The sequence below is a fragment of the Pelophylax lessonae genome, assembly GCF_965119305.1.
Source record: "Pelophylax lessonae genome assembly, chromosome: 2".
NCBI classification, from domain to species: Eukaryota; Metazoa; Chordata; class Amphibia; order Anura; family Ranidae; genus Pelophylax; species Pelophylax lessonae.
This window is the reverse complement of record NC_138769.1, coordinates 129059049-129086319: the sequence shown is the minus strand read 5'-3', so window position 1 is coordinate 129086319 and position 27271 is coordinate 129059049. Positions and strand designations below refer to the sequence as shown.

Genomic DNA, 27271 nt, shown 5'->3' with positions numbered 1-27271 from the left:
AAATCGCACAGGTGATCAAATACCACCAAAAGAAAGCTCTGTTTGTGGGAAAAAAAGGACGTCAATTTAATTTGGGTACAGCATCGCACGACTGCGCAATTGTCCGTTACAGTCAGGCAGTGCCGAATCGCAAAAAAGGGCCTGGTCTTTTAGCAGCCAAATCCTCCGGGGCTTAAGTGGTTAAAGCGTGACTTGTTAGGTTAGATATCTATTTACTCAGCATAACATATTTTATTGTTTACCAAAAAATGTGGGTATGTGTTTGGATTTTTTTGCATAAAAATTCATTAAAGTGTACTTTTTTTCCAAAAAATTGCGTTTTACAAACCGCTGCGTGAACACCGTGTAACATAAAAAGTTGCAACGAGCACCATTTTATTCTCTAGTGCCTCTGCTGAAAAAATATACATTTGGGGGTTCTAAGTAATTTTCTAGGCAAAAAAGGTTTTTACTTGTAAACAAGTGTCAGAAAAGGCCTGCTCTTCAACTGGTTAATGTAAAAATAAGATGTGTCTATATTAAAAATTCCACAACATCCGTTTTAGTTCAAGCAAGATTTAACATTTATTTAAGTGGTATATGTTCTGTATATATTAGGTATTTATAAAATGTGGTTGTCATTGGTGGTTGAGTGTAATATACTCCTCCCTGTGCGTGACACACAATCCTATAGCAAATGTTGAGTACATTCTAAGTGTTTTGTGCAGTGTGTTAAACAATTGTGCTTGCTACATCCATAGCAATACAGTAACACATGTAAAACCATGCGATGTAGCCTTTGGAAATAAATTATAACTGTTCGACACGGAGGAACACCAAATCATACAGGAATCCAGTTCCAGCTCATCGGCATTAATGTAGTTTGTTACAAAGTGCACACACACACAGCAGATTGTATTCACTCTTATGCGTTACAAAAAACATGTATTGATTATGGCAAAATAGTTAGCAGCAATGTGATTAATGTCATTATTTTTGCACCTTCCCTGGAATTTCGCCTATTCACTAGCATTTGTATACAGAAATATAGCATATTATGGATTAGAAAACACTGTGCACTGTGTGTTTAAAGGACCACAAGACTCTGTCTTAGGTTTCTTCTTTCTCTCTCGTCTCCCCTTTCGTTCCTGCCTGTTTTTCCTTTGGGGTTTCCTTGTGGAAGGTCTAGATACCGGTGGAGGTGATGTTATCTTATCTTTCTGTTCTTCCTTTTTGTAGGTAGGGGTTATTGACGTAGGTGTTTTAGCATCACTGTTTTTGATGGGCTCGTCATTGAGGACATCATTGAATGCATCCTGCTTAGATTCTACATCCAAGATGTCAAGTGGCTGGTTCTCTGGCACAGCCTTCTCTTCCTTTACAGTGTTCTCACCCAATAGGTCTTTGGCTGGAGAGTTAGTGTTCTCCTTTTTAGACTGATTTTTTCTTTTACCTTTGAGGCCCTTTCCTTTTTTATTCTTCCTTTCTTTCTTCTTTATTTTATCTTTCTTCTTTCCAGTGGTGGTGTCATCCACTTTAGTCTGGTCAGGTGAGGTGCCTGGACTTATTGTCATCATGATCTTCAGCAGGTCTTCAGTAGCTTTCATGACTTGCCCCAGAGTTGGTGGCTCAGGTGACGGGTCTGCTGATGGTGGTTTAGTGGAATCTATTTCCTTTGTTAGAGTTGGTTTGTCAATGAGATTTCCTCCATAATCATACAAGCCTGATTCCTCTGGAACAGCCACTGTTATATTGACATACTTCTCACACCTGAAAAATAGCCAAATGTATAGGTGATGTGCATTATAATCTCTTAGAAAATTTGTAATAAACAGTGAACTTTGATTATATTTTTACAGTTATAATTTTAACAAAATGTATAAATGCAATATTTAACCCCCCCCCCCCCACTTAAACACTTACCTGACTCCTCTAACTTCTCCAGCACTATCCTGGCTGCAGCACTGCTCCTCTCACTTCCTGGGCTCACAGGGGACAATGAGAGCAGTGGGAGCCATAGGCTCCTGCTGCTATCAGTCAAACTCCTGTGGGAAGGGAGCAGGGGCATGGCTTGGCGGCACTGTGTGTGTGTCTAGGAATGCACACAGCTCAACTCTGGAGTGTGCATGGGTGCCCCCATAGCACGCAGCTTGCTAAGGATGCACTGGGAGAAGTGGCCAGTGGAGGACTTCCAGAAGAGGAGGCAAGGGACCACTCTGTGCAATATCCTTGCACAGAGCAGGTAAGTATAACACATTTTTTATTTTAATTTAAAAAATAGCCTTTAATATTAGTTTACCCACTTTAGGTCCACCTCCGGCATTGAACAGGCACAGCAACATACTTATATGTCGCCTGTCTCCTGGGTCCAGGGTGCGCGCACTCACCCCCCCCCCCCCCCCCCACCACCAGCTCCCACTGTGATTGGACACAACAGGATTTTGTCAGCAGGTCCTAGCCAATGATTCATGGTCAGGACTTGCTAATCGGCTGTATCCAATCACTGCCCAGAGCTCTGTGTTGACAAATAACACAGGGCTCTGTACAGAGGGAACAATCTTTGTTTCCTCTCCTTGCAAAGCAGGGAAAATAAACAGATTTGATTTTTAGTAAAAAGCAGCACACATTAAAGACCTTAACAGCTGTTAGGCACACACCTAATCCCTCGATTACCCTGAGATGTAAATCCCTTTTCCAGCCAGTGTCAGTACAGTAACAGTGTATAGTATTATCACTGTATTAGTGTCACTGGTGATTTCAGCGTCAGATTTCCCACCACACTATCACAGTCCCACTATAAGTCGCTGATCACCATCATTACTAGTATAAAAAAAAAAAAAAAAACACTGTATATACACCATAGTTTGTAGGCGCTCTAACTTTCACACAAACCAAATAATATACACCTATTAGGATTTTTATTTTTTTTACCAAAGACATGTAGCAGAATACACTTTGACCTAAATTCATGAAGAAGTTTTATTTGATGTGTTTTATAGCAGAAAAATAAACGTTTTTTTTTTTTCAAAATATTTGATCTTTTTTTTTTTCATTTATATAATAAAAAACCCAGTGGTGATCAAATACCTCCAAAACAAAGCTCTATTTGTGTGAAAAGAAAATGACATAAATTTCATTTAGGTACAGTGTTGCATGACTGCGCAACTACTAGTTAAAATAGCGCAGTGCTAAATAGCGAAAAATGGCCTGGTCGTGAAGGGGCTAAAACCTTCCATTGCTCAAGTTGGTAATATCTCAGTTTGTCCTGATACACCTGGGTGGGACATAATGCTTTAGGGCGGAGCTTTGGGGGGGATGTGGCATTCTGTTCGCTCACTGTGGAACACATGTTGGCTCCTTGAAACATTAGATTGCATTACTGTATTTGAGTATTCTTTGCAAAGTGAAATTTAAACCTCATTAAGCTCTGGAGCAAGTGCACTTGCAGTGCACAGTATATATGCCTTTAGTAAACCAACCCCATTGTGTTGTCTTTTTCTGTCGCAAGCCTCAGTCACCAGTGGACAAGGCTCTTCATTCCTTATACATGGCTCATGCTATAAGGTGTTACCTGAAGTCGACTGCTGCAGTTTGTCAGTCTGATTCCCTCTTTGTATTTCCTGAAGGCCCAAGGAAGGATCACGCAGCTTCCAATTCTACTATTTCTCTGTGGATTTGTCCTCTTTTCTCAGGCTTGTCTGAAGGAAAAGGTTTCACTAGGAGCATTGGTGCCTCGTGGGCTTTTTGTCATCAGGCTTCTGTAGCTCAACTTTATAAAACTGCTACCTTGGCTTTGGTTCATACATTTACCATGTGGATGTTTGAACCCTTGAGGACCCTACCTTTAATTGTTTGGGGCCTGTTGCTGTGTTGCCCTCCTCTATCATTTAGTGCATCCCTGTTGTAATGGATATGAAGATACTCTGTGTCCTGGGATGTACAATAAGTAAAATAGGATTTTTGGTTTACCTGTAAAATACTTTTCTTGAAGTACACCACAGGACAGGACAAGCTGGAGCTTGTGATTTATTAACCTTTTGATCTATCTGGGTGTTCATTTGCAAAGTTTTGCATTAAAGATTTTCGACGATCTGCAGAATATCAAGTGGCAAGTCACTTTCTGCCAACACTGCTACCATTGTGAGTTATAGCTATTTTGCTTTACCTGGATAAGGTATAGAGATCACACTTTCAATGCTTAGACTTAGTGGGGCAGAACAGTCAAAACATCCTTTTAAAGCTCTGTGATATATTGTGAGTTTTGGTAGGGACCCTGGATCAGCAGGGTAGGACAGTGCAGCTTTTTCCACACAAGCCTGTAAATTAGGGTGGCCAGACGGCACTGGTTTCCGGGAGGGCACTATCCCCGGACCAAGTCTGTCCCAGGTTTTATCCCCGGATTCAGGGCCAGATTAACGTAGACAGGGCATCCCATGCTGGCTGAGAAACAGCCTGGTGGCTCAGATGCCGATGGACGATCCCACTGCTGCTCCTACTACTGTTCAGTGGAGGAGAGGCAGAGTCAAGAATTGACTGTGTGGAGGGCTGAACCCGGGAGGTGAGCAGATGGGGGAGGGTCTGTTTGTAAACGGGGAAGGGCACTGGAGCAGCAGGGGTCAGAGCTGCATGGAGAGTTTAGCTGTTGTGGGGGAATGGCCAAGAGATGGTTGCAGGGATAATATGTGAGAGAAGGGTGCAGAGGTGAGCTATAGATGTGGGGGCAGAGGTGTCCTCTTGTCATAACAAACCTCTGAACCCTGCACTCTATGCCTAACACCCTCCTGTATATTATGTATTCCAGTGCCCAGTGTAATGGAACAGGGCACCCCTGACCGGGTACCTCCGTTGACAGATGCTCCTAGTGCTTCCTGAGGGGCTCCAAGCACTCCACCAGACACCGTAACCACTTCAGACCCCACGAACCGCCGCAGCTTGGTTAGGGTCTCACCGTTTCCTGGACCTCCGACAAGGCTCCAGGTTCCTGTGGGTGAACCTCTCTTTCCCCAGAGAGTGCAGCAGAACAAGCTCTTACACAAGCTCTTACAAGAGCTCAGTGATTATCCAAGGGAGTATGGAGGACATAGCAATCCCTTGCAGCAGATTCCCCCAATAAGAGACAGAACTCTAGATTGAGGGTGAAGGAACTCTCGAACAACTTTATTGAACAAGACTTATATACAGAATTTGGAACATCCCGCCCCCAACAACCGCTTTCCTATTGGTCAATTGTAAAGTACCTGTAGTCCTCCTTCAGGTCCTCCTTAGCCATGCAAATGAGGACTTGAAAATGAGTCAGCAGGGATTGGTCCGATAGCTTGACCAGAAGGACTGCCATATGCAATGAGACAGAAGCCCCCAGGAGGCAATCAATGTACACAATAGCCAGACACAGAACAATGGGAGGTCATTAGCACTTAACAATGAGACAGGGCAATACACATTCCCTCCCAATACACAAACAAAAGGAAAACCTTGCTGACATTGAAAGATATGTAATATACACAGCATTTAGGAATTACAGATTTCATGGCAAATGGGAATAAATCTTAATATTTCTATATTGAGATATTGCTGGCAAATATGAAGCAATCCAAACCATTACTTATTTGTCTTTAAATTCCAGTGACGTGAATACTGTCACATATCTTCCCCCCAAAGGTAGACTAATCCAGTTACCAGACCTCCAAACGGTCTGTGCCTGAGTTAGTCGGGTAACAAGTCCCAAAGAGTCCATCCATCATGGCAGCTTCCTTGACAAAGTTCCACATAGTTTGTAAGTTTGTCTTGGCAAGGCGCATGGAGCTCTCTTAGCCGATCAGTCTGTGAAAGTCTGGTTTGGGCATGCCAGACTGGGCTTCTTGGGCACCCTGTGTCCCTAAAAGACACAGGGTGATTTAGACATAAGAGGAGCCTAGTAGGCTGAGAGAAGAACTTTCCAACCTCTCTAAGGTAGGCTGTGTTCCACGGGCCCTCCCAATGTCTGCACCCAACCAGTACCCCAAACAAATTGTCGGGAAAACAGTGTTACTCACCCAGCCAACCTCTGCCTCTCTCGCAGAACATACCCACTCCTGGGGATAAGTGTGGACTGGCCCTTCGAGTCCTTTCAGCAGCTGGGGAGAAGACAGGGTGGTGGGGCTCACTTCGTCAGGCTGTTGGGGATCTGGGCCGACTGTCCAGCATCCCTGGGGTGTACAAATGAAGACTGTAGCTTTTGCGGGTGCTGGGCAGAGATTGGTAACACTCTGCCCTGTTGCCAGCTCTGTTGCCTGCTGGGTTGGGGTTGGCGAATTCTACCCCCAGGACCTGGTTGGGGGTCTGCTGTAGAGAGGAGGGATCGCCTACCTCCTCCTCCTGGTATTCCTGCGGGGCAGGTTGGGGATCTGGACCGGCCGTCCAGCATCCCTGTAGGTCTGGTGCAGAGACCGTGGTCCCATCTGTACCATTGGGGTCAGCGCTGTGGTCTCCCTGTGGTTGAGGAGAAGGATTAGTTGTCTCCTCTCCCTGGAAGGTACACTGCTGCTTGGAAGGAAGGACGACACCTTCGGCTCCCTGTAACTCCTGCTGTAGCTGGGGACCTGGGCCGGCTGCCCAGCCTCCCTGTAGGGCCGGTAGAGAAACCTCGGTCCCATCTCCACCTGCCATCGGTGGGTCTTCACAGTACCCCCAGTCTGTACTGTCTCTCCAACTGAAGGGTTGTGGGTCTGGATCTGCCACCCAGGACTCTGCTTGTAGGGTAGATTGGGGTGGAACGGAGCAGAGCAGGCGTTGGTAGTCCTGCTCCAGTTCCCACTCCATTGTGACCAGATGAATCAGGTCTGAGCCCAGGTCATCCGCTTTGGGGAGACCCAGTAGGGCTTCCCTGGTGTCCTGGATTTCCCTACGCCGAAACTCTGCTGGACATCCAAAGTCCCTCTCCTCAAAGGCCTCCCACAGCAAGCCCGGGCCACTATAGTCCTCACCTTCTGGCATATTGTAATCAGCCATCCAGTGCCGGGGGACGTACCACTTTAGTGCCCGGTAAGCTTTATCCAGCCACAACTCCTTCCAAATCAGGTTCCACAGCTCCGTCACCCACTCATCCAGGGGTTGTTCTCCTAGGAAAGGTAACCGCATGGCAACGTATATACCTGGAACTGCTGTTCTTCGCTGGAAAGGTTCTCTCTCCACCTCCACTGCACATCCTCTATGGCCTCATACCACATTTCCTTTCGAGTGGCATCTCTCCAGTCCAGTATGGCTTCCTCTGATACAGGCCCATCCTGTTGGACCAAGTGTTGCTGCAACCTCCAGAGAAACTCCTCCTCATATGGGGCCGCTGCACAGGTGTTATCTCGTTCCATAACGTTACCGGTGTCTCCGAGCTGCTTCTCCTCACACTAGGACGCCATCCCACCGCTTGCCACCAATGTAACGGAACAGAGCACCCCTGACCGGGTACCTCGGTTGACAGATGCTCCTAGTGCTTCCCGAGGGGCTCCAAGCACTCCACCAGATACCGTAACCACTTCAGACCCCACGAACCGCCGCAGCTTGGTTAGGGTCTCACAGTTTCCTATCCACCCTGGACCTCTGACAAGTCTCCAGGTTTCTGTGGGTGAACCTCTCTTTCCCCAGAGAGAGCAGCAGAACAAGCTCTTACACAAGCTCTTACAAGAGCTCAGTGATTATCCAAGGGAGTATGGAGGACATAGCAATCCCTTGCAGCAGATTCCCCCAATAAGAGACAGAACTCTAGATTGAGGGTGAAGGAACTCTCGAACAACTTTATTGAACAAGACTTATATACAGAATTTGGAACATCCCGCCCCAACAACCGATTTCCTATTGGTCAATTGTAAAGTACATATAGTGCCTCCTTCAGGTCCTCCTTAGCCATGCAAATGAGGACTTGAAAATGAGTCAGCAGGGATTGGTCCGATAGCTTGACCAGAAGGACTGCCATGTGCAATGAGACAGAAGCCCCCAGGGGGGCAATCAATGTACACAATAGCCAGACACAGAACAATGGGAGGTCATTAGCACTTAACAATGAGACAGGGCAATCCACATTCCCTCCCAATACACAAACAAAAGGAAAACCTTGCTGACATTGAAAGATATGTAATATACACAGCATTTAGGAATTACAGATTTCATGGCAAATGGGAATAAATCTTAATATTTCTATATGGAAATATTGCTGGCAAATATAAAGCAATCCAAACCATTACTTATCTGTATTTAAATTCCAGTGACGGTAAATACTGTCACACCCAGTGCTCTGTGTATTATGTAGTCCTGTGCCCAGCGCTTTGTGTATTATGTAGTCCTGTGCCCAGCGCTTTGTGTATTATGTAGTCCTGTGCCCAGCGCTTTGTGTATTATGTAGTCCTTTGGCCAGCGCTCTGTATATTATGTAGTCCTGTGCCCAGCGCTCTGTGTATTATGCAGTCCTGTGCCCAGCACTCTGTGTATTATGCAGTCCTTTGCCTAGCACTCTGTGTATGATGCAGTCCTGTGCCCAGCGCTCTGTTTATTATCCAGTCCTGTGCCATTTGCCATTGAAACAAAAATGTCCCAGGATTTGATTTTAAAAATCTGGTGACCTTTTTACTGTAAAAGCCAGCAAGCTAATAGCAGCACAACATTCTACAGCTTACAAGACAGCAATACTCCAGTGTTTTCTAATGGATCGGTTCTGCAAGTCCGTTTGTGCATCATACATCTATACAGTATAAGCTGCTTACATTCCCAAATGCCATTCTGATTTCTGCTTATAATACTTTCTCAAGTGTGTTTGAAAGTAATTGGTTGCTGCCTATGAGAGTTATCAAAGACTATTTCTCAATATGTAGCTAAAGGCAAAACTTTTTTTTTAAAGTCTCAAATGAAGTAGAGAGGGATTAGAACGCCTGTCAGGAATGAGGGAGACTCACTCTCTTTATTTACCTTTATCAAGGAAAGTGAAAGTAAAAGAAAATCCAAAATTTTGGGTTGTCCCTGGAATTGGAATAGTAGGGATATTTTCCAATGGAGACACTAGTTCTGATGATAACTATAAATTCCCTCTCACTTTATCACTTCCTGTTTTGGCTGCGGGGCAAGAAATGAAGGGAAATCTACACAATGGAACAAAGATGGCAAAAAACAAAACTTTACAGGGGTCATAACGCTCCCTTACTCTATCTAAAATGAAAATAAAAGTGTTGCCTTTAGTTCTACTTTAACTACACCCATCTCCTAAACAGGTACAACACAGAAGAGTCACATGAAGAATTAGGACTTGTTCACACCATGTGTGCATAAAATCTAGTTTAAAAAAAATGCGCAAATTAAAAGAATTTAATAAGCCAAATCTAGAGCGAGACAGTTTACTATTATAAAGACAAAGTCAGAAGTGAGAATCACACAACTTCATCTAGGGCCAGGTCACATTATTGTTGATCGGGAACATGCACAAAATTGCATGTTCCCAACCTCCATGCAAATGCGATCAAGATCTTCCACACGCAGCCAAAAACAATAAAGCCCATACAGATGCTGAAGCTTCTAAAATTCAGGGAGCCTTTGCGTAAAGCAAAGCAGAGATAGAAACACAAACTGTACACAAGAAAGCAAAGATGAAAGCCGAAGCCATGGAAGTGGCACGCTAGAAAGCAGAGATGTAAGAAGAAGCTGCATTCAAGAGAGCAGAGGTGGAAGCTTTGAAGAAACAATGCGGAGCCACGGCCGTGGCAAGATTAAAAGTTTTAGAGCAAGCAAAAGTTAAGGACGTAACAGTAGCAGACACTCTGTTGCATCAAATTCCTCACATGTCTCCCTTAGCTTGCATCTCGCAGTCAGAGCAGCTGTATCCTTCAACCAAGGTCAGTGCACTGCTCCCAAGATAATCTGCCTACTTTGACCTCAGTACACCAGACAATCTAATGTTTTCAAGAGCTCAGTGATCTGCTCCCCAAAGCCGATACTCACCTACCTGGCATCAGTTACCTAGATACTGCTCATCAGGTTAACCCAAAAGTGTCCACATTACCTTATAGTATACAGTAAAAAGGGGCATCATTTGGAACAAAGTACAAAAAAGAAAATAAAGTTTCCCTTTTCCTGCTTCTGCAAGTTCATCAGGAAAATTGCAGGCTCTAAAAATGATCCAAATCACGAGTGTCCCATACATAACTAAAGACACCTGCTTAGAAAATCAGCTTCAGAAAGAATCCCCTGCAAAAATGCAAAGAGCTTTTATAGAACTTTGGGGTTGGCTTCAAATGCTGTGGTTCCTACTGTGCAGTAATGGCTGGTGCTCGGTAATTCAGGGGGTGGCGGCAAACCAATGCACCCCCCCCCCGATGGTCGGTTGTGGGGCAGGCAACACATCCCCCCCCCCCCTGAACGGCTTGCCTCCTTACCTCCTCCTTCCTCCTGTCCGAGTCGGGGAGTGCTGGATGGCTGAGCCACTGTGCTTCTCCTCCAGCCGTGTGTCTTCTGTCTCTTCCTGGCCACTGGCCAGTAAGATCGCTTTTCCTTTTGGCTAATCGGGAAAGGGGTCTCACAACCCTCTTCCTGGTTGACTGGGAGGAGAGTCAGTGTGACAATAGCGAATATTTAAAACTAAAGTCAGGCAGGCTCTCACGCTAATAAATCAGGTCCTGCTTCCAACTACTGTGTACAAAAGTGAGGCAATCAAAAAATGGTGCCGCAGCTTTAAAAGTAAATCAATATACAATAGTGATCAAAATATCCCACTAGCCACGCAACAAAATACAGTAAAACCTTGGATTGCGAGCATAATTCGTTCCGGAAGCATGCTTGTAATCCAAAGCACTCTTATATCAAAGCGAATTTCCCCATAAGAAATAATGGAAACTCAGATGATTCGTTTCACAACTATTTATTCATAAATCCTTCAATTTATAGTCCATATAAAAAGATTATAGCATTGCGATAGGTGGTGTAACCATAAAATGTCCATCCACAAATAGCCGCTTCCACAAGGGGATTGGAAGCAAAATCCAGCAGGAGCTACAGGGTATCAAAGAGAAGAGAGGCGCCTCTAAGTGTAGCAATATGGTTCCATTTAATGAAGGTACAACATTTAGCAACTCACATGGTTGATGAATAAAACAGGCACATCTAAGTATGCAGGCATCCGGGGTAAAGCTGTCCACATAGACTATCTTCTGCACTGCCGGCTGCCAGTCTGTAATACTGACAGGGAAGACCACCCTGCAGTAAAGCGATCTGAAAGCGAGGGGTAGCATGGAAGGGATGACGTAGATGGCGGTGTGGAGGATGGTCTATGTGGACAGCTTTACCCCTGATGCCTGCATACTTAGATGTGCCTGTTCCAATCATCAGCCATGTGAGTTGCTAAATGTTGTACCTTCATTAAATTTAACCATAGTGCTACATTTAGAGGCGTCTCTCTTCTCTTTTATACTCAGCTGTGACTTGAGGCTACTTGTATATCAAGACATCGCTTGTATATCAAGTCAAAATTTATTTGAAATTTTTGCTTGTCTTGCAAAGCGCTCTTAAACCAAGTTACTCTCAAACCAAGGTTTTACTGTATATATAAACATGTGTGTGCATTCAAACACTGTGAAATGAATCAAGAGTAAAATGACCAGCAAAAGTAACTTCCACTTAAACAAGTGAAAAATAGTCAGTTTCCACTGTGTGTCACTCCAATGGGTGAAAAATGATATATAATATAAACAGTTCTCATTAACTAGTGCAGTATTCACAGATCATTAAAGAATAGTGATAATAGGATGACCAGATGAAATCCTGTTGTGTGCAGAATAAAGAGACACCAGGGAGATCCACCACCTCCGTGCTGAAAGCCCCTCAGCCCAGCAACTCAGCCCAGCAACTCACCCCAGCTATTTGCCATCCATTCTCATGGAAAAGGCCATCTGCGCATAGATATCCCACTGTGGCAATCAGGACAAGGGTAACACCGACACTCCTTTGATTAGGCAATCCTCTCTTGCTCATATATGAGAGAACAAAAAAGGGCCCCACTAGTGTAATTAGTACCCTTTATTAAAATCAATTATCCTCTAATATTGCATGTACAGTTAACATATCTTGTAAAGTACATAGCAGCATATAGAAGGGGATTGGGGTGCTCATGTGGGCTCTGGTGTTGTCCGCAATGATATCCTGGACAACCCGTGAGACACTGCTGTTCACCACCGTTCACCCGATCATTCCACTGGTATTGTCATGTGGCCCACACCCACGTGGGCTCTGGTGTTGTCCAGGATATCATCGCAGACAACACCTTCTCAATCCTTGCATCGGCGCCCTAGGGTATATTAATATTCAGCATTTGTCCTGTACTGTACAATCAGGATAAAGGGAATTTTGGCTATAGTACAGGACCCAAGCCACTTTCCTTTCTATTCCTGTGTTTCTCTGTACTGCTTACTACAAAACTGAGGACTCACAGAGTGGGATAGGGTTATAGGGTGTATGTTCAGGGGGCATGTTCTTAAAAGTTTGCCAGCGGCCAATCACCTTAAGGTACCAGCCTATAACAGGGGGGTCTATGATTATTCAGCCGGTGTCCTGTACTGTATACACTCCAAGATATGGAATTTACAATCAAAATTACTTTTATTTTTTTTATTTTTTTACAGTCCTTAGATGTTTTTTCTTGTTCAGGCTTTTATTCATTTTTGTCTGGTGATCTTGCCAGCATACCCAATGCCTGTCCTAAGGTGGCCCACCCTACTGTATCATTGGGGGAGCAGCATTTTCAATCTAGGAAAGGAAGTGTGTTAGTACTGCAGAACACCTCTCCTACCCATTCCCAGAATAGGTGGTGTTCTGTAGCTCAGAGGTGAAGTGGGCAGTGCTGATAGCAATGTTTTAGGACAGCTTAAAGGATGAGTTCATGTTTGAAACATGTTTCTACAGTAGAACATGTAATATGTTCTATCATCTGCACCTCCTTCCCCCAAAATGCCCCCCCGTGACAGCAGGCAGGGCATCTTCGCCCTGGACCCCCTGACACAATTTGAATACAGCATTGCCATTGCAAGGATCCACCCATATGGCTGTGTCACTCATTCACACTTTCCTGTGAATGAATAGAGTACAAGCACTGTTAGCCAGGGCTCTCCTAATTCACTGATCTTCTTTCCCTCCAGTAACTGCCTTCCTGTGTTGGAGGTACAAGCTGAGAGTATGCAGGAGTCTGATATTGCACCCATGATCTGCTGACTGCAGGTGCAATGCTCTGCAGGCTCCTTAGAAAAAAAGAATAAATGCTCATTTTTTTACCTGCAAAAAAAAAGGAAAATTAGCAGGATCGGCAGGTATTTTTTTTGTGGCACTATCAAACAGATACAGTATAACAAACACTTTCAAATGTTTATTTAACAGGCTAAAAGGAAGTAAATACAGTAGTTGAAGTTTATAGTTGGGGCTTACATGCACTTAAACCACCTGTATACCAGCACCATTTATATACGGTGGCTGGTAGAACAGGTTTATAAACACAGTCCCAACTATTGTAGCAGTGGGGAAAATGTTTAAATTTGTTCAGTTGGTGATTGGCTTTCAGGTGGACGTTATTCAGCTGTCACTTTCCTGGCTACTGTGGCCAGTGAAGAAGCTAATGCAACACAATCTGTGCTCCTTTAACTATAGTGGAAGGCAGGGGAGACATCAGGGGATTGATAGACTCCTGCTGTCTCAGTAATGAGAATCTGTCATTACAGTATGCTGTCACATAGGGGGCTATTTGCAATAAAAAGTAACATAAACACATTAGGTAAATGCGCTCATGTATGGAAACGACCGACACATGTTAAATTGCGCTACATATGTTACAAATTGCTGTTTAAGAGCAACAATTCTAGGGCCATCATTCAGTTAACTCTAACTTAATAATTCATAAAGACAGAAATTTCACCTATGGACAATTTGGGTACCCAAGTTTGTCACAGTTTTACAGGCACACAAAGTTTTTAAGCTTGACATGTTTGGAATCTATTAATATACATAAAAATGACCTAGGCTATAAGAAGATTGCCAAGACCCTAAAACTGAGCTGCAGCACGGTGGCCAAGACCATACAGTGGTTTAACCACTTGCCGACCGCCGCACGCCGATCTACGTCGGTGGTCAGCCCCTCACAGGCAAAGTGACGTAGGGCTACGTCACTAGCTTGTGAGGGTCTAGGGAGCGAGCGCGCGCCGCCGGAGGCGCGCTCCCGATCCCGCGTGGTCACGGACCCCCCCCGCGCGTGTGACCGGCGGACCCGATGTCCGCCGGCCACTCTGCGATCGGCGGGGGAGAGGGAGAAAGTCAGGCAGCTTGTGTAAACAAGCTGCCTGTCATTCTCCCCTCTGTATGAGAGCTGATCATATGGATCTACTATGTAGATCCGTTGATCACTCTGCATACAGCTGAAGCCACAGCCAATCACAGTAAGAATCACGCCCCTAGGGACACACACAGCCCCTCCCTCTCAAATAAAGTTAACCCCTTCACTACCAGTGTATTTTTACAGTAACAGTGCATATATATAGCACTGATTACTGTAGAAATGTCACTGGTAACCCCAAAAGTGTCAAAAATGTCAGTCAAGGGTCCGATCTGTCCGCCCCAATGTCGCAGTACCGCAAAAAAAATCGCAGATCGCCGCCATTACGCGTTAAAAAAAAAAACAACAAAAATGACAAAAATCTTTCCCTTAGTCAGTAAACGCAATAACTTTTGCGCAAACCAATCAAAATACGCTTTTTACCAAACATAGGTAGCATAAAACAAATTGGCCGAAAATGTTAAAAAATTTTGATTTCTACATTTTTTTGGGGGGGAATTTCATATAAAAAAAAGGGAAAAATATTGCTATTTTTGCAAAATTGACGCTCTTTTTTTGTTTATAGCGCGTGATCAAAAAATCACACAGGTGATCAAATACCGCCAAAAGAAAGCTCTATTTGTGGGAAAAAAAGGACGCCAAATTCGTTTAGGTACAGCGTCGCACGACCGCGCAATTGTCCGTTAAAGTCACGCAGTGCCGAATCGCAAAATACCCCCTGGTCGTTTAGCAGCCAAATCCTCCGGGGCTTAAGTGGTTAACAGGACAGGTTTCACTCAGAACAGGCCTCGACATGGTCTACCAAAGAAGTTGAGTGCACGTGCTCAGCGTCATATCCAGAGGTTGTCTTTGGGAAATAGACATATGAGTGCTGCCAGCATTGCCGCAGAGGTTTAAGGGGTAGGAGGTCAGTGCTCAGACCATACACCGCACACTGCATCAAATTGGTCTGCATGGCTGTCATCCCAGAAGGAAGCCTCTTCTAAAGATGATGCACAAGAAAGCCAACAAACAGTTTGCTGAAGACAAGCAGACTAAGGACATGGATTACTGGAGCCATGTCCTGTGGTCTGATGAGACCAAAATAAACTTATTTGGTTCAGATGGTGTCAAGAGTGTGTGGCAGCAACCAAGTGAGGAGTAAAAAGACAAGTGTGTCTTTCCTACAGTCAAGCATGGTGGTGGGAGTGTCATGGTCTGGGGCTGCATGAGGGCTGCCGGCACTGGGGAGCTACAGTTCATTGAGGGAACCATTAATGCCAACATGTACTGTGACATACTGAAGCAGAGCATGATCCCCTCCCTTAGGAGACTGGGTCGCAGGGCAGTATTCCAATATGATAAGGACCCCAAACATACCTCCAAGATGACCACTGCCTTGCTAAAGAAGCTGAGGGTAAAGGTGATGGACTGGCCAAGCATGTCTCCAGACCTAAACCCTATTGAGCATCTGTGGGGCATCCTCAAACAGAAGGTGGAGGAGCGCAAGGTCTCTAACATCCACAGCTCTGTCATTTCATCATGGAGGAGTGGAAGAGGACTCTAGTGGCAACCTGGGAAGTTCTGGTGAACTCCATGCCCAAGAGGGTTAAGGCAGTGAAAATAATGGTGGCCACACAAAATATTGACACTTTGGTCCCAATTTGGACATGTTTACTTAGGGGTGTACTCACTTTTGTTGCCAGCGGTTTAGACCTTAATGGCTGGGTGTTGGGTTATTTTTTCGGGGACAGCACATTTACACTGTTATACAAGCTGCACACTCACTACTTTAACCGCTTGCCAACCGCCCCATGCAAATATACTGTGGCAGGGTGGCTCAGCGGTGCAGAATCACGTAGATCTATGTGTTTAGACACAGCGGGAGGTGGGCTGGGGGAGGAGCAGTGGCGATTGCCACTGGCCTTTCTGCAATCATCAGAGAAACTGACAGAAGACCCGCCTGCTTATGTAAACAAAGCAGGCGAGTCTTCTGTCACACAGGCAGGGAGAGATCAGGAGTTTCAGTATCTCTCTGTGCCTGTCACAGAGCCCCCCCCCCCACAGTAAGCACAAACAGGCATACATTAACCCCTTTGATCACCCTCAGTGTTAACCCCCTCCCTGCCAGTGTCATTTATACAGTAACAGTGCATATTATTTAGCACTGAGTGATTACTGTATTAGTGTCACTGGTCCCCCAAAAAGTGTCGGAAATGTCAGTTAAGGGTCCGATCTGTCCGCCGCAATGTCGCAGTCCCGCTAAAAATCGCTGATTGCCGCCATTACTAATAAAAATAAAAAAATATAAAAAGTCCAAAAATCTATCCAGTAGTTTGTAAACGCTATAACTTTTGCGCAAACCAATTAAAATATGCTTTTTGGGATTTTTTCTACCAAAAATATGTAGCAGAATACAAATTGGCCTAAACTGATAAAAAAATTAGATTTTTAAAAAAAATTTATTGGGAATGTTTTATAGCAGAAAGTAAAAAAATATGATGTTTTTTTTTTAATTGTCGCTCTTTTATTGTTCATAGCACAAACTCTAAAACCCGCAGAGGTGATCAAATACCACCAAAAGAAAGCTCTATTTGTCGGAAAAAAAGGACATCAATTGTATTTGGGTACAGCGTCGCACGACCACGCAATTTTTCGTTAAAATGCTGAATTGCAAAAAATGGCCTGATCATTAATGGGGGTAAAAACTTCGGGAGTTGAAATGGTTAAGCTGTACACTCACTACTTTACATTAAAGCAAAGTTTCATTTCTTCAGTGTTGTCACATGAAAAGATATAATAAAATATTTACAAAAATGTGAGGGGTGTACTCACTTTTGTGAGATACTGTATATGTGTTGGCAAAAAAATTGCTGCTTTCACTGTACTTACCATCCATACCAGGTCCTTTTTGCACATTGCTCCTTGTAGGTTAACTCAAAACACTGCACCTTAATGACATTGAAGAAAGCCTGTCCAACCACCCGTGAAGCTGTATCATTGACTTTTCGAAGGCATTCTTTAAATCTAGGAGAAAAATGTAACAATCAACAGCACATTAATGCAGTCATAAAGCTGCCGTTGCAAGCAGGCAATAGCTCTTCCATACACTTTTAAGAGCAAAGTTTCATTTACTGTCAATTGCGTAGATTACAGCAGGCTTCTTGCCATATTAAACCCAAAAACAAATTAAAGTGGTTGTAAACCTCAGACATGAAATTTGAACAAAGCTTACCCCTCTATAGTGTGTACTTGTCTCTATGAAGAGCACTAAGGGGGAGATTTACTAAAACTGGAGAGTGCAAAATCTGGTGCAGCTCTGCATATAAATCAATCAGCTTCCAGATTTTATTGTCAAAGCCTAATTGAAAAAGCTGATTGGCTAACTGCACAGCTGCACCAGATTCTGAGTGCTCTAGTTTTAGTAAATCTCCCCCTATGTATTATTTCTGTATTCTTCTTTGTTCCTCTGCTATTAGCATTAATCACGTCACGTCTGATAAGTGTTCCTCACACCAAGAGAAAAAAGCTGACGGGATGGACCTCCAGCATGCAGTCTGTGTTTGACAGCCTCAGCTCTGTTCCAGAATCCAGGGTGCCGTGTGAAGGGGGTGTGTACCTTCCCTCCAATCAGCTCTCAGAGCTCTCCTCACTGAGCTTTGCAGTGTTTAATTTCAGCTCTCCACCCCGTTTTCTGGAAGCTCAGACAAGCTATATAAATTCTGGACTTGAATTGATGCAGATAAACAGATGCAACTCATGTTGGAGGATTTGTTTGACTTTTGTTTATCACCTGCGGCCAGTCACTTTACTGGGTATAATGTAGGGGTTTACAACCACTAATATATTGCAGCTTACCAGTTATTAGATGTGGTGGTTACATTAGCTTTCATTTTTAGGCTTTACTTTCCTTTATTTTCAACTGTTAATTCTTCCAGTAAGTCTGGTCATTTTAAATGTCCTTAAGCAGACGAAGTTGTCCAAAGCAGAAAGTGGCATTCTCCAAACACTTTTAGTAGTAAGTAATCAACCAGTGCAATCTTTATATTTCTTTCAGTACAGGTTTCCCTTAGGGCCCAGTTATACTTGTGCTCATATATACCAAGCACATTATTGCACGTAACAACACGCGGTGTAAGTATTTTTTGGTGCATTATTATTGTTATTATTGGTACTAAATTTTAATGGCAGATAAACACACAAAACAAATTCACCTAACCCTCATCACAAATAAATAGATCAAATCCAGGTTTTGATCAATGGAAAATGCACACCTTGCCAACAACTATATTCGAGCAGCTCAGTGGGGGTTACCGCGATTAGCTGCGAGTAGGCAGCCCCATTAAAGGCATTGGAAGGCTGCCAGCAATCACAGTTAATTGCACCCACTTGCATGTAATCCCTCATACTGCGATCACATGCGAGTGATCGGCCTTGGGTGCAGGCAGGCATGAGAGTGGGTATGATTAACTGCAAGAGCCGGCAGTCTCCTATGTTACACACAGTTTATTGTTTTATATTTGGATTATCATGTTCGCTGCATTTTTATACCACAAATACAAGCATCCAGATCAGAGCAACCACGGTAAAACTTTGGGAGCTGTACCTGGATCCCACACTGCAGGGATGGCTTATAATATTGCTTTGGGCACTGGATCGTGCACTGGGGTTCACCTCGGCACAACCCAGACACCTTTAGGGTATGCCAACCTTGATAGGCGAAGCATAGACTTTATATACAGTCCAGCATTGCGGACAGGTAAGACAGGGCATCCTTTATCCCTAACTGTTATTGTGAAAACTGGGGCTATGTTTGTAATGTATTAATTTAATAATAAAAACTTTTTAAACTTGGTGCTAAAATTCAACCACTCAGAGCTTAGTCTCAGGTAGATGACTAGGTGTTACTTCTCACCACTGGTCACACACTTTATTGCCATTTCTACCCATAGCTCTTATAGGTTATTCAGGTGTTTCCTCCTGCAATTTCACTATGAGTATTTGCTACATGAAAGTCTAAATCCAAGTTGCTTTGTACTCCTTCTGGACATGTTTACCCTATATTCCACACTCTACTCTTTGAGCACCTCATAGGGCAGTGACGGCCAACCTTGGCACCGCAGATGTTTTGGAACAACATTTCCCATGATGCTCATGCACTCTGCGTTGTAGATGAGCATCATATGAAATGGAGTTCCAAAACATCTGCGATGCCAAGGTTCGTCATCACTGCCATCGGGGAATACCCTCACATGTATCCATTACAGAAACCAGACGAAAGGGAGCCAAGGCTAAACCTCAGGCAAATATTCACAATGATGAAGACCCGCACAACATTAAACCTCAGAGTGATGATGCTTCCCTTGCACTGGAAGCAGGAACCAATTTCAACACTGACCTCTTCATCTCCGATTCTAGCTCTGTCTCTGGCAAGCAACCAGCAGCCTAGCTAATAAAAGCAGAATTTTCTCTGTCGCTCATTGACAGACGCAGTCCTCTTGATTAATATCAAATTGGGTTATACTGCCCTCTACAGGAGTAGGACACTAGGCAGAAGGAAAACGTTCTGGCCACACCTTAGGGGCAGTCCCAGAGGGTATATCCTCTCTCTCTCTCTGCTACAGGATGTTAGTTTTTTCTGTCTAGTCAGGAGTAAGGACCTAAGTTCCTTGCTGGGATCTTTGGTCCTGGCAAGATTTTTTTTTAGAAAAAATTTTTTTAGGCAGCTTTTTTTCTCCAGTTGTTCCTGTGAGATCTTCAAGCAATGATGCTGGAGCTGGGCGACGGGCTGGATGTTGAGATCCAGTGGTTACCCCAGTCAGCCTACGAGCGCGTGCAGGCCCTAGCTCCGCGCTGGGTCGGCCGCGACATAGTCCCACTGGACGGGGACTGACCCTGCGAGTTAAACGTCTCGCCGGGACGCCGACGACCAGTTGGAAACTGAGTCGCGGCGTCCGTATTGGTCGACAGCCCCCCCACCTCGGTGGAGAGGGGTTCTGTCAGGAGTTGGCGCCTGCCTGTTCCGGTATGGTGAGTAAGATGTTCCCCCTCTCCCCCCGATGGGTTTGTGGGTGGACGCGGGCCCCTCCCTGGGATGATCGGACCCTCATGATCCTGGGTCCCCCCTCTATTCTATAACAGGTGTCACAGATCCCCCTTTTGAGAGTGATTTGGTGAATAAGAACCAGGAAGCTTGGTTTGGGAGCTGACTATCGGTAGTCACTGTATGAGTGGGCACTGTAAAGGGACCATGACTGAAGTCAGTGGCTGGCATTACTATTAGGATGGCCATGTAAGAGGGTGATATATCCTACCTTATACATAAGGTTGCAATTGCCTGGACTGCCGCCATCCTCCCGCAGGCCGCCATCCTCCCGCAGGCCGCACACCTCCCGCAGGCCGCACAGGCCGATGCTTGCATTCCACAGGCCGCCGCCATCTTTCCACAGGGGCCGCCGCCTTCCTCCCGCAGGTCGCGCGGGGCCGCCATCTTGGCGTAGCCTCGTGTCTCCGGCATGGGGGTGGCCATTTTGGAGATGACCAGCTACCTCGAGGAGTAGCATGGGAGGCGTCGGAAGGCATGTAAAGGGGCGGAGCTGCCTCCTTTACCCGGGAAAACAATCCAAAAGACTTCCTGTCTGTAAGAGACAGCGCTGAGAGCAGGTGGATAGAAGCTTCTGTGCATCAGGTGGTGAGCCCTTGGGGTCTCTCTCTCTCTCTGTGGGGTCCAAACCAGGTAACACTGAGGGGCGCTGTTGCGCCGGGGGATTACAAAAAAAAGTTTTTTCTTTGCAATTATTTTTTGTTTGCTGGCAAGTGTCTGGGAACGCATTGCTAGGCGCTATCCGTTTGAGGAATCCCTCCTTAAAAAATGGACGGTACCACCAGTGGTGGACCCACCGATTTCCAGACTAAACAAAGCCACTGTTATCCCGTTGGAGGACGCTCCGTCCTTTAGGGATCCGGTGGATCGAAAAGTGGAAGCGGAATCCCGCTCCATTTTTTCCCTGATAGGGTCAACATTTAGGCCAGTGGTGGCCATTGGTTTAGTCTCACAAACATTGACAGAATGGACCAAATTGTTACGCCGTGACATAAAGGGGAGAAGTATCCCCCCGGCAGTATCAGATTTGCTGGAGCAGATTATACAAGGGCTACAGTTCATCTGTGAAGCCGCCCTGGAAGCTACTCCCTTGCTAGGGCGTGCATCGGTTTCAGCAGTGGTCCTCAGACGCGTGTTGTGGTTAAAGTGCTGGTCGGCGGATCAAGGTTCCAAAAAAGCTTTGGCTAATCTCCCTTTTCAAGGGGATCGCCTGTTTGGGGCCACCTTGGATGAGATTATAAAGGATCTCACTGGGGGCAAGAGCACTTTTTTGCCACAGACTGCTAAGGGTAAAGGACCTCGTAACAGGGGAGGACCTTCCTTTTCCGCTCATAAAAAGTTTGTTCGTTCCGCTGGGGCGGGCGATAAGGCAAAGCCCTCCAAAGCCCCTGCAGGGGGTTTCAAAGGGCGCTGGTCGGGTAAACAAAGATCCGGCTCAGCCAAACCTGAAGATAAGACCAATACAGCCTGAAGGTGCGCCCCCACCCATCTCTGGGGTGGGGGGACATCTTCACCGGTTTCCGGATCCATGGCTTTCTAGAATCCCGGACAAAGGGGTTCGCGAGGTCATACGGTCGGGATACAAGATCGAGTTTCGATCACTTCTACCAGTGCGATTCTTCCCTTCAAACATTCGACTATCCCTGGATCGCTTAAAAGCTTTGCGGGGGGGCAGTAATGGACTTGATGCAACAGGGAGCGGTAGTTCCCGTTCCTTGAGCAGAACATTTTCTTCACTTTTCCCAAAGATCATTCCTAGTTCCCACCAGGAGCCGGAAGATTCAGTGAACGATTCGGATGTTACTGTCCGTCAACTGGCCTTCCCTTCAGACTTGCATGAGGATCCTGGGACTGATGGTGGCCTTCTTAGAGGCAGTACCGTATGCCCAGTCTCATGCCCGAATTCTCCAAAAGGAGATTCTTTTCAAATGGAATTGGAATCCCGATTCTCTGGACAATCGGATCCGGTTGAACGAGCGGACCAGGGAGTCTCTGGTCTGGTGGCTTCGGTCTCCGATGCTCAGCCAGGGGAAGTCATTTCTTCCGATAGAATCCAGGTTACCGATAAATGTATTGGAACTGAGAGCGATCAGACTTTGTCTGATTTACTGGACCGAGCAGCTCCAGGGCAGCCCGGTTCGGGTCCAGTCGGACAATGCCATGGCCGTGGCTTATGTCAATCACCAAGGGGGCACCTAGAGTGTCCTGGCGGCCATCGAAGTGGCCAGCATCCTTCGTTGGACGGAACGGTTTGTTCCGGCTCTCTCTGCGGTATTCACTCCGGGGGTGGAAAATCGGCAGGCAGATTATTTCAGCCGTCAGATTCTGGATCAAGGGGTATGGCCTCTTCATCCAGAGGTATTTCACCAGCTGTGCCTTCATTGGGGCACCCCGGAGGTGGATCTGTTGGCAGTTAGGCTCAACAGGAAGGTGCGGAGGTTTGTAGCCCGCTCCCGAGATCCTCGAGCGGACGCAGCAGACGCGCTGGTCGCCCCGTGGGGACAGTATCAGCTACTGTATGCCTTCCCTCCTCCCAAGTTGCTGCCGAAACTTCTTCGCAGGATAGAGGTGGAGGGAATTCCAGTTATCCTGGGAGCTCCGGACTGGCCTCATCGACCCGGGTACGCCGACTTGGTCAGGCTGGTCGCGGACGCTCCTTGGAGACTTCCTCTCAGGGAGGATCTGCGGTCTCAGGGACCGATCTTCCATCCTGCTTTACAATCGCTGTCTTTAGCGGCCTGGCTATTGAGACTCAGGTGCTGAAGGACAAGGGATTGTCAACTTCAGTTATTCCCACTTTAATTAAAGCAAGGAAAGCGACTTCCAGAAAAGTCTATCATCGCACATGGAGGTCTTATATTGCGTGGTGTGAATCCCTTGGATTTCCTCCACGTGCCTATTCGGTGACCCGAATCTTGGCTTTTCTGCAACAGGGGGTTGAGCAGAAGCTGGCCTTGAGTACTGTCAAGGGTCAGGTTTCAGGGTTAGCAATTTTCTTTCAGAAACCTTTGGCTACCCATTCCTTGGTGCGGAATTTCATCCAGGGGGTGCGGCACTTGGCTCCGCCAGTGCGCGCGCCCTTACCGCCCTGGGATCTTAATTTGGTGTTGTCGGTTCTTCAGAAACCTCCCTTTGAAAATATCAGGGAGATTCCCTTGCTTACGTTATCCCAGAAGGTGGCCTTCTTGGTGGCCTTTACTTCTGCACACAGGGTGTCAGAACTGGCCGCATTATCCTGTCGTTCCCCATATCTGGTGGTTCATAGGGATAAGGTGGTTCTTCCTCCGAATCCATCCTTCCTTCCTAAGGTGGTTTCAGAGTTTCATCTGAATGAAGATATTGTGCTACCTTCCTTGTGTCCTAAGCCCAGTCATCCTCGGGAGTGTGCGTTACATTCCTTGGATGTGGTTCGGGCAATCAGGGTATACCTGAAAACTACGGACTCGTTTCGTAGAACGGATTCACTTTTTGTGGTCACGGATGGCCCCAAAAAGGGGTTGCCTGCATCTGCCGCGACTATCTCCAAATGGATCAGACAGACGGTGGTACAGGCTTATTCTATTAAGGGGCGGAATCCTCCGTTCCCTGTTAAGGCGCACTCCACTCGGGCGCTCAGTGCTTCCTGGGCCTTCCGCCATCAGGCGTCAGTGGTCCAGGTTTGCAAGGCGGCTACCTGGTCGTTGGTTCATACCTTTACAAAATTTTATAAAGTTGATGTGATGGCATCGTCGGATGCCTCTTTTGGCCGCAAGGTTTTGCAGGCCGCAATTTGAGGAGACCGTTGGTCTACCTCGAGGGTTTTTTTCTGTTGGGTTTTCAGTTGAGTCTCATCCTTTTGTCTGATGAGCCTTTAAAACTTCTAGTTGGCACCGGTTGGGCCTTCTAGATTGGATTTTGATTTCTGTTATCCCACCCCTCATTTGTGGCACTGCTTTGGGACGTCCCAATTTGATATTAATCAAGAGGACTGCGTCTGTCAATGAGCGACAGAGAAAAATGTATTTTTGTAAAATCTTACCGTAAAATCCTTTTCTCTTAAGCTCATTGACAGACGCAGTACCCGTCCCTCTACTTTTGAGTTGGGTTGGGTTAAATTCTCTGACACTGCTTTGTGACATAACCAACATCCTGTAGCAGAGAGAGAGAGGATATACCCTCTGAGACTGCCCCTAAGGTGTGGCAAGAACGTTTTCCTTCTGCCTAGTGTCCTACTCCTGTAGAGGGCAGTATAACCCAATTTGATATTAATCAAGAGGACTGCGTCTGTCAATGAGCTTAAGAGAAAAGGATTTTACGGTAAGATTTTACAAAAATCCATTTTTCTGCATCTATGGTACAATTTCTTGGGCAAATAATAGCTTTAATACAGCCATCCCTGTCAAGGGACTACAAAATGCCAAGCCCCCCTCTCCAGCCCCTCCCTGAGTCTGTTCTAATATGCCAGCCTTATAGAAGCCAGACACTGAAGGGATTTAAGAGGATATAGAAGCAGTGTTAGGGGAGACTGTAAAAGTTTTTTCTCCCTCTCACTCTTCACACACCAGAAGTGGGAGCTTCATACAACATGCTTGGTAATGTGAATAAGCTCACTTCTGCCCTGCACAAAAGCCTCAGCGTGGTACTTCTTGGTTCTCCTTTGTCTCTGTCTGTCCTCTGACTACAAAATCTATTAAGATTTTCCCTGTTCATGAACCAATAAAATGAGCAATCTACGATGATTAGATTATTCCAGAAAAGTTTTCACCCCTCCAAAAATATTTGCTGATCTCTATCCAGCGGAAAGTATAGTTCACCAAAAAGTGATCCATTCCTGTAGTTGATCCTGCAGTCTCGTTCTTAAACAAAGATCTTACTGTACCAACTGAAGTTGTTCCATCATTGAAAGATTCTGCAGACAGAAAGTTTCAGATGCTTCTAAAGGTTCTCTTTACTCCTACAGGGCCAGCCCTGCAGCCAGCTCTTGCAGCCATTTCATTATGTCAAACTGAGGCTTACCAAACTAGGGCAATGGACAACCAAGAGGATCCTGTGTTCTAGGACCATGCTTTAATGAAGCAACTACCTTCAGCTCATGGAACACATTTCCAGAATGGCCCTTATCTCCATTCACATGTGCAGAATCTTGTGGCACAACACCTGGTCAGCTGAAGCTGCCTGCAAAAAGCACCTCACATGTACACTATTTCAAGGCAGACATCTTTTGTCTGAGACAATTGACCAAATCATCAAAGATGTCACAGGAGGAAAGTCAAAACCCTTACTTTTGGAGCAACTTTTAGGATACAAAGCCCACCATGTCTTCACCAAAGCCCTCTTTCCAAAAAAAGGTGTTCTCACTCTTAAAGCGACTCTTTACTCATTTTTTCATCTTTCCATCTATTAAATCTTCTGCCTTGTTGTTTTAATTTTGGATAGTAACATTTTTTTTTCTGCAAGTAAATACCTTATACAGCCCACTTCCTCTTTCTTGTCTGGTAAAACACCTAGGCTAATGATATCCTGCACAGCTCTCTCTCTCACTTTCGAGAGAGTTTGCTAGCAAGGGAGGAGGGATGAGTCATAGGAAAGCCAATGATAGCTTCAGAGCTGGAGGGGGCTGGATGAGGGCGGAGATAACAAGAGACTGAGAGATTTATTCATCCTCAGAGGAGAAATGTGCAGGCAAGCAGTGCTATGAGTGTGTCTGTATATATGTGTGTGTGAGTGGAAGGATGTCTGTTACAGTTTTGCTCTCAGACCGTCCCAGACCTGTGGGTTCAATCGATGGTTTCAAAGGGTTACAAAATAGAGTTCAAAACTCTCACTACCTTCTTCGCTTAACACAATCAAACATTTCTGAAGGAAAGTCAGATTTTTAAAATGCCCTGAACCATCTCTTGTTCCAGGGAGTAATTATGCCAGTACCTCCCACACAACAAGTTCAAAGGATTCTATTCAAAACTGTTCACGTTACCAAAGCCCAGTGATATTTGTCCTTTTCTGGACTTACCCCTCAACAAATAGCTTCCAAGTCCAAAATTTCACTTGGATTCATTTTACCAACATATACATAGCAGGGGTCTCCAAACTGCGGCCCGGGGCCAGATGCAGCTCTTTGCTTGCCTCTATCTGGCCCTCGGGGCACTATTGCTCCCACTGACACCATTGATGCGGCACTACTCATCCTGCTAAGACCAATGATGGGGCACTATTCCTCCCACTGACACCATTAATGGGGCACTATTCCTCCCACTGACACCAATGATGGGACACTATTCCTCCCACTGACACCAATGATGGGGCAATATTCCTCCCACTGACACCATTAATGGGGCACTATTCCCTCCACTGACACCAACGATGGGACACTATTCCTCCCACTGACACCAATGATGAAACACTATTCCTCCCACCGACACCAATGATGGGGCACTGTTCCTCCCACTGATACCAATGATGGGGCACTATTTCTCCCACTGACACCGATGATGGGACACTATTCCTTCCACTGATAGCAATGGTGGGACACTATTCCTCCCACTGACACCAATGATAGGGCACTATTCCTGCCACTGACACCAATGATAGGACACTACTCCTTCCACTGAAACCAATGATGAAACACTATTCCTCCTACTGACTCCAATGATGGGGCACTATTCCTCCCACTGACACCAATGATGGGACACTACTCCTTCCACTGACACCAATGATGGGGCACTATTCTTCCCACTGACACCAATAATGGGACACTACTCCTTCCACTGACACCATTGATGGGGCACTATTCTTCCCACTGACACCAATGATGGGACACTACTCCTTCCACTGACACCAATGATGAGGCACTATTCCTCCCACTGACACCAATGACGGGGCACTATTCCGCCCACTGACACCAATGATGGGGC

General features: G+C 45.6%; 1 protein-coding gene across 1 annotated transcript in view; it reads right to left on the bottom strand.

The window, feature by feature from the left end:
- Nucleotides 1-794: 794 nt before the first annotated feature.
- Nucleotides 795-27271, bottom strand: part of PROCA1 (protein interacting with cyclin A1) — a 50533-nt gene continuing 24056 nt past the window's right edge. The window contains exons 3-4 of the mRNA XM_082247392.1: nt 17171-17305; nt 795-1749 (exon numbers count right to left, since the gene is read on the bottom strand). Of these exons, the coding sequence (XP_082103518.1) occupies nt 1035-1749; nt 17171-17305 (850 nt within the window). The 3' untranslated portion in view covers nt 795-1034. The remainder of the gene's footprint in view (nt 1750-17170; nt 17306-27271) is intronic.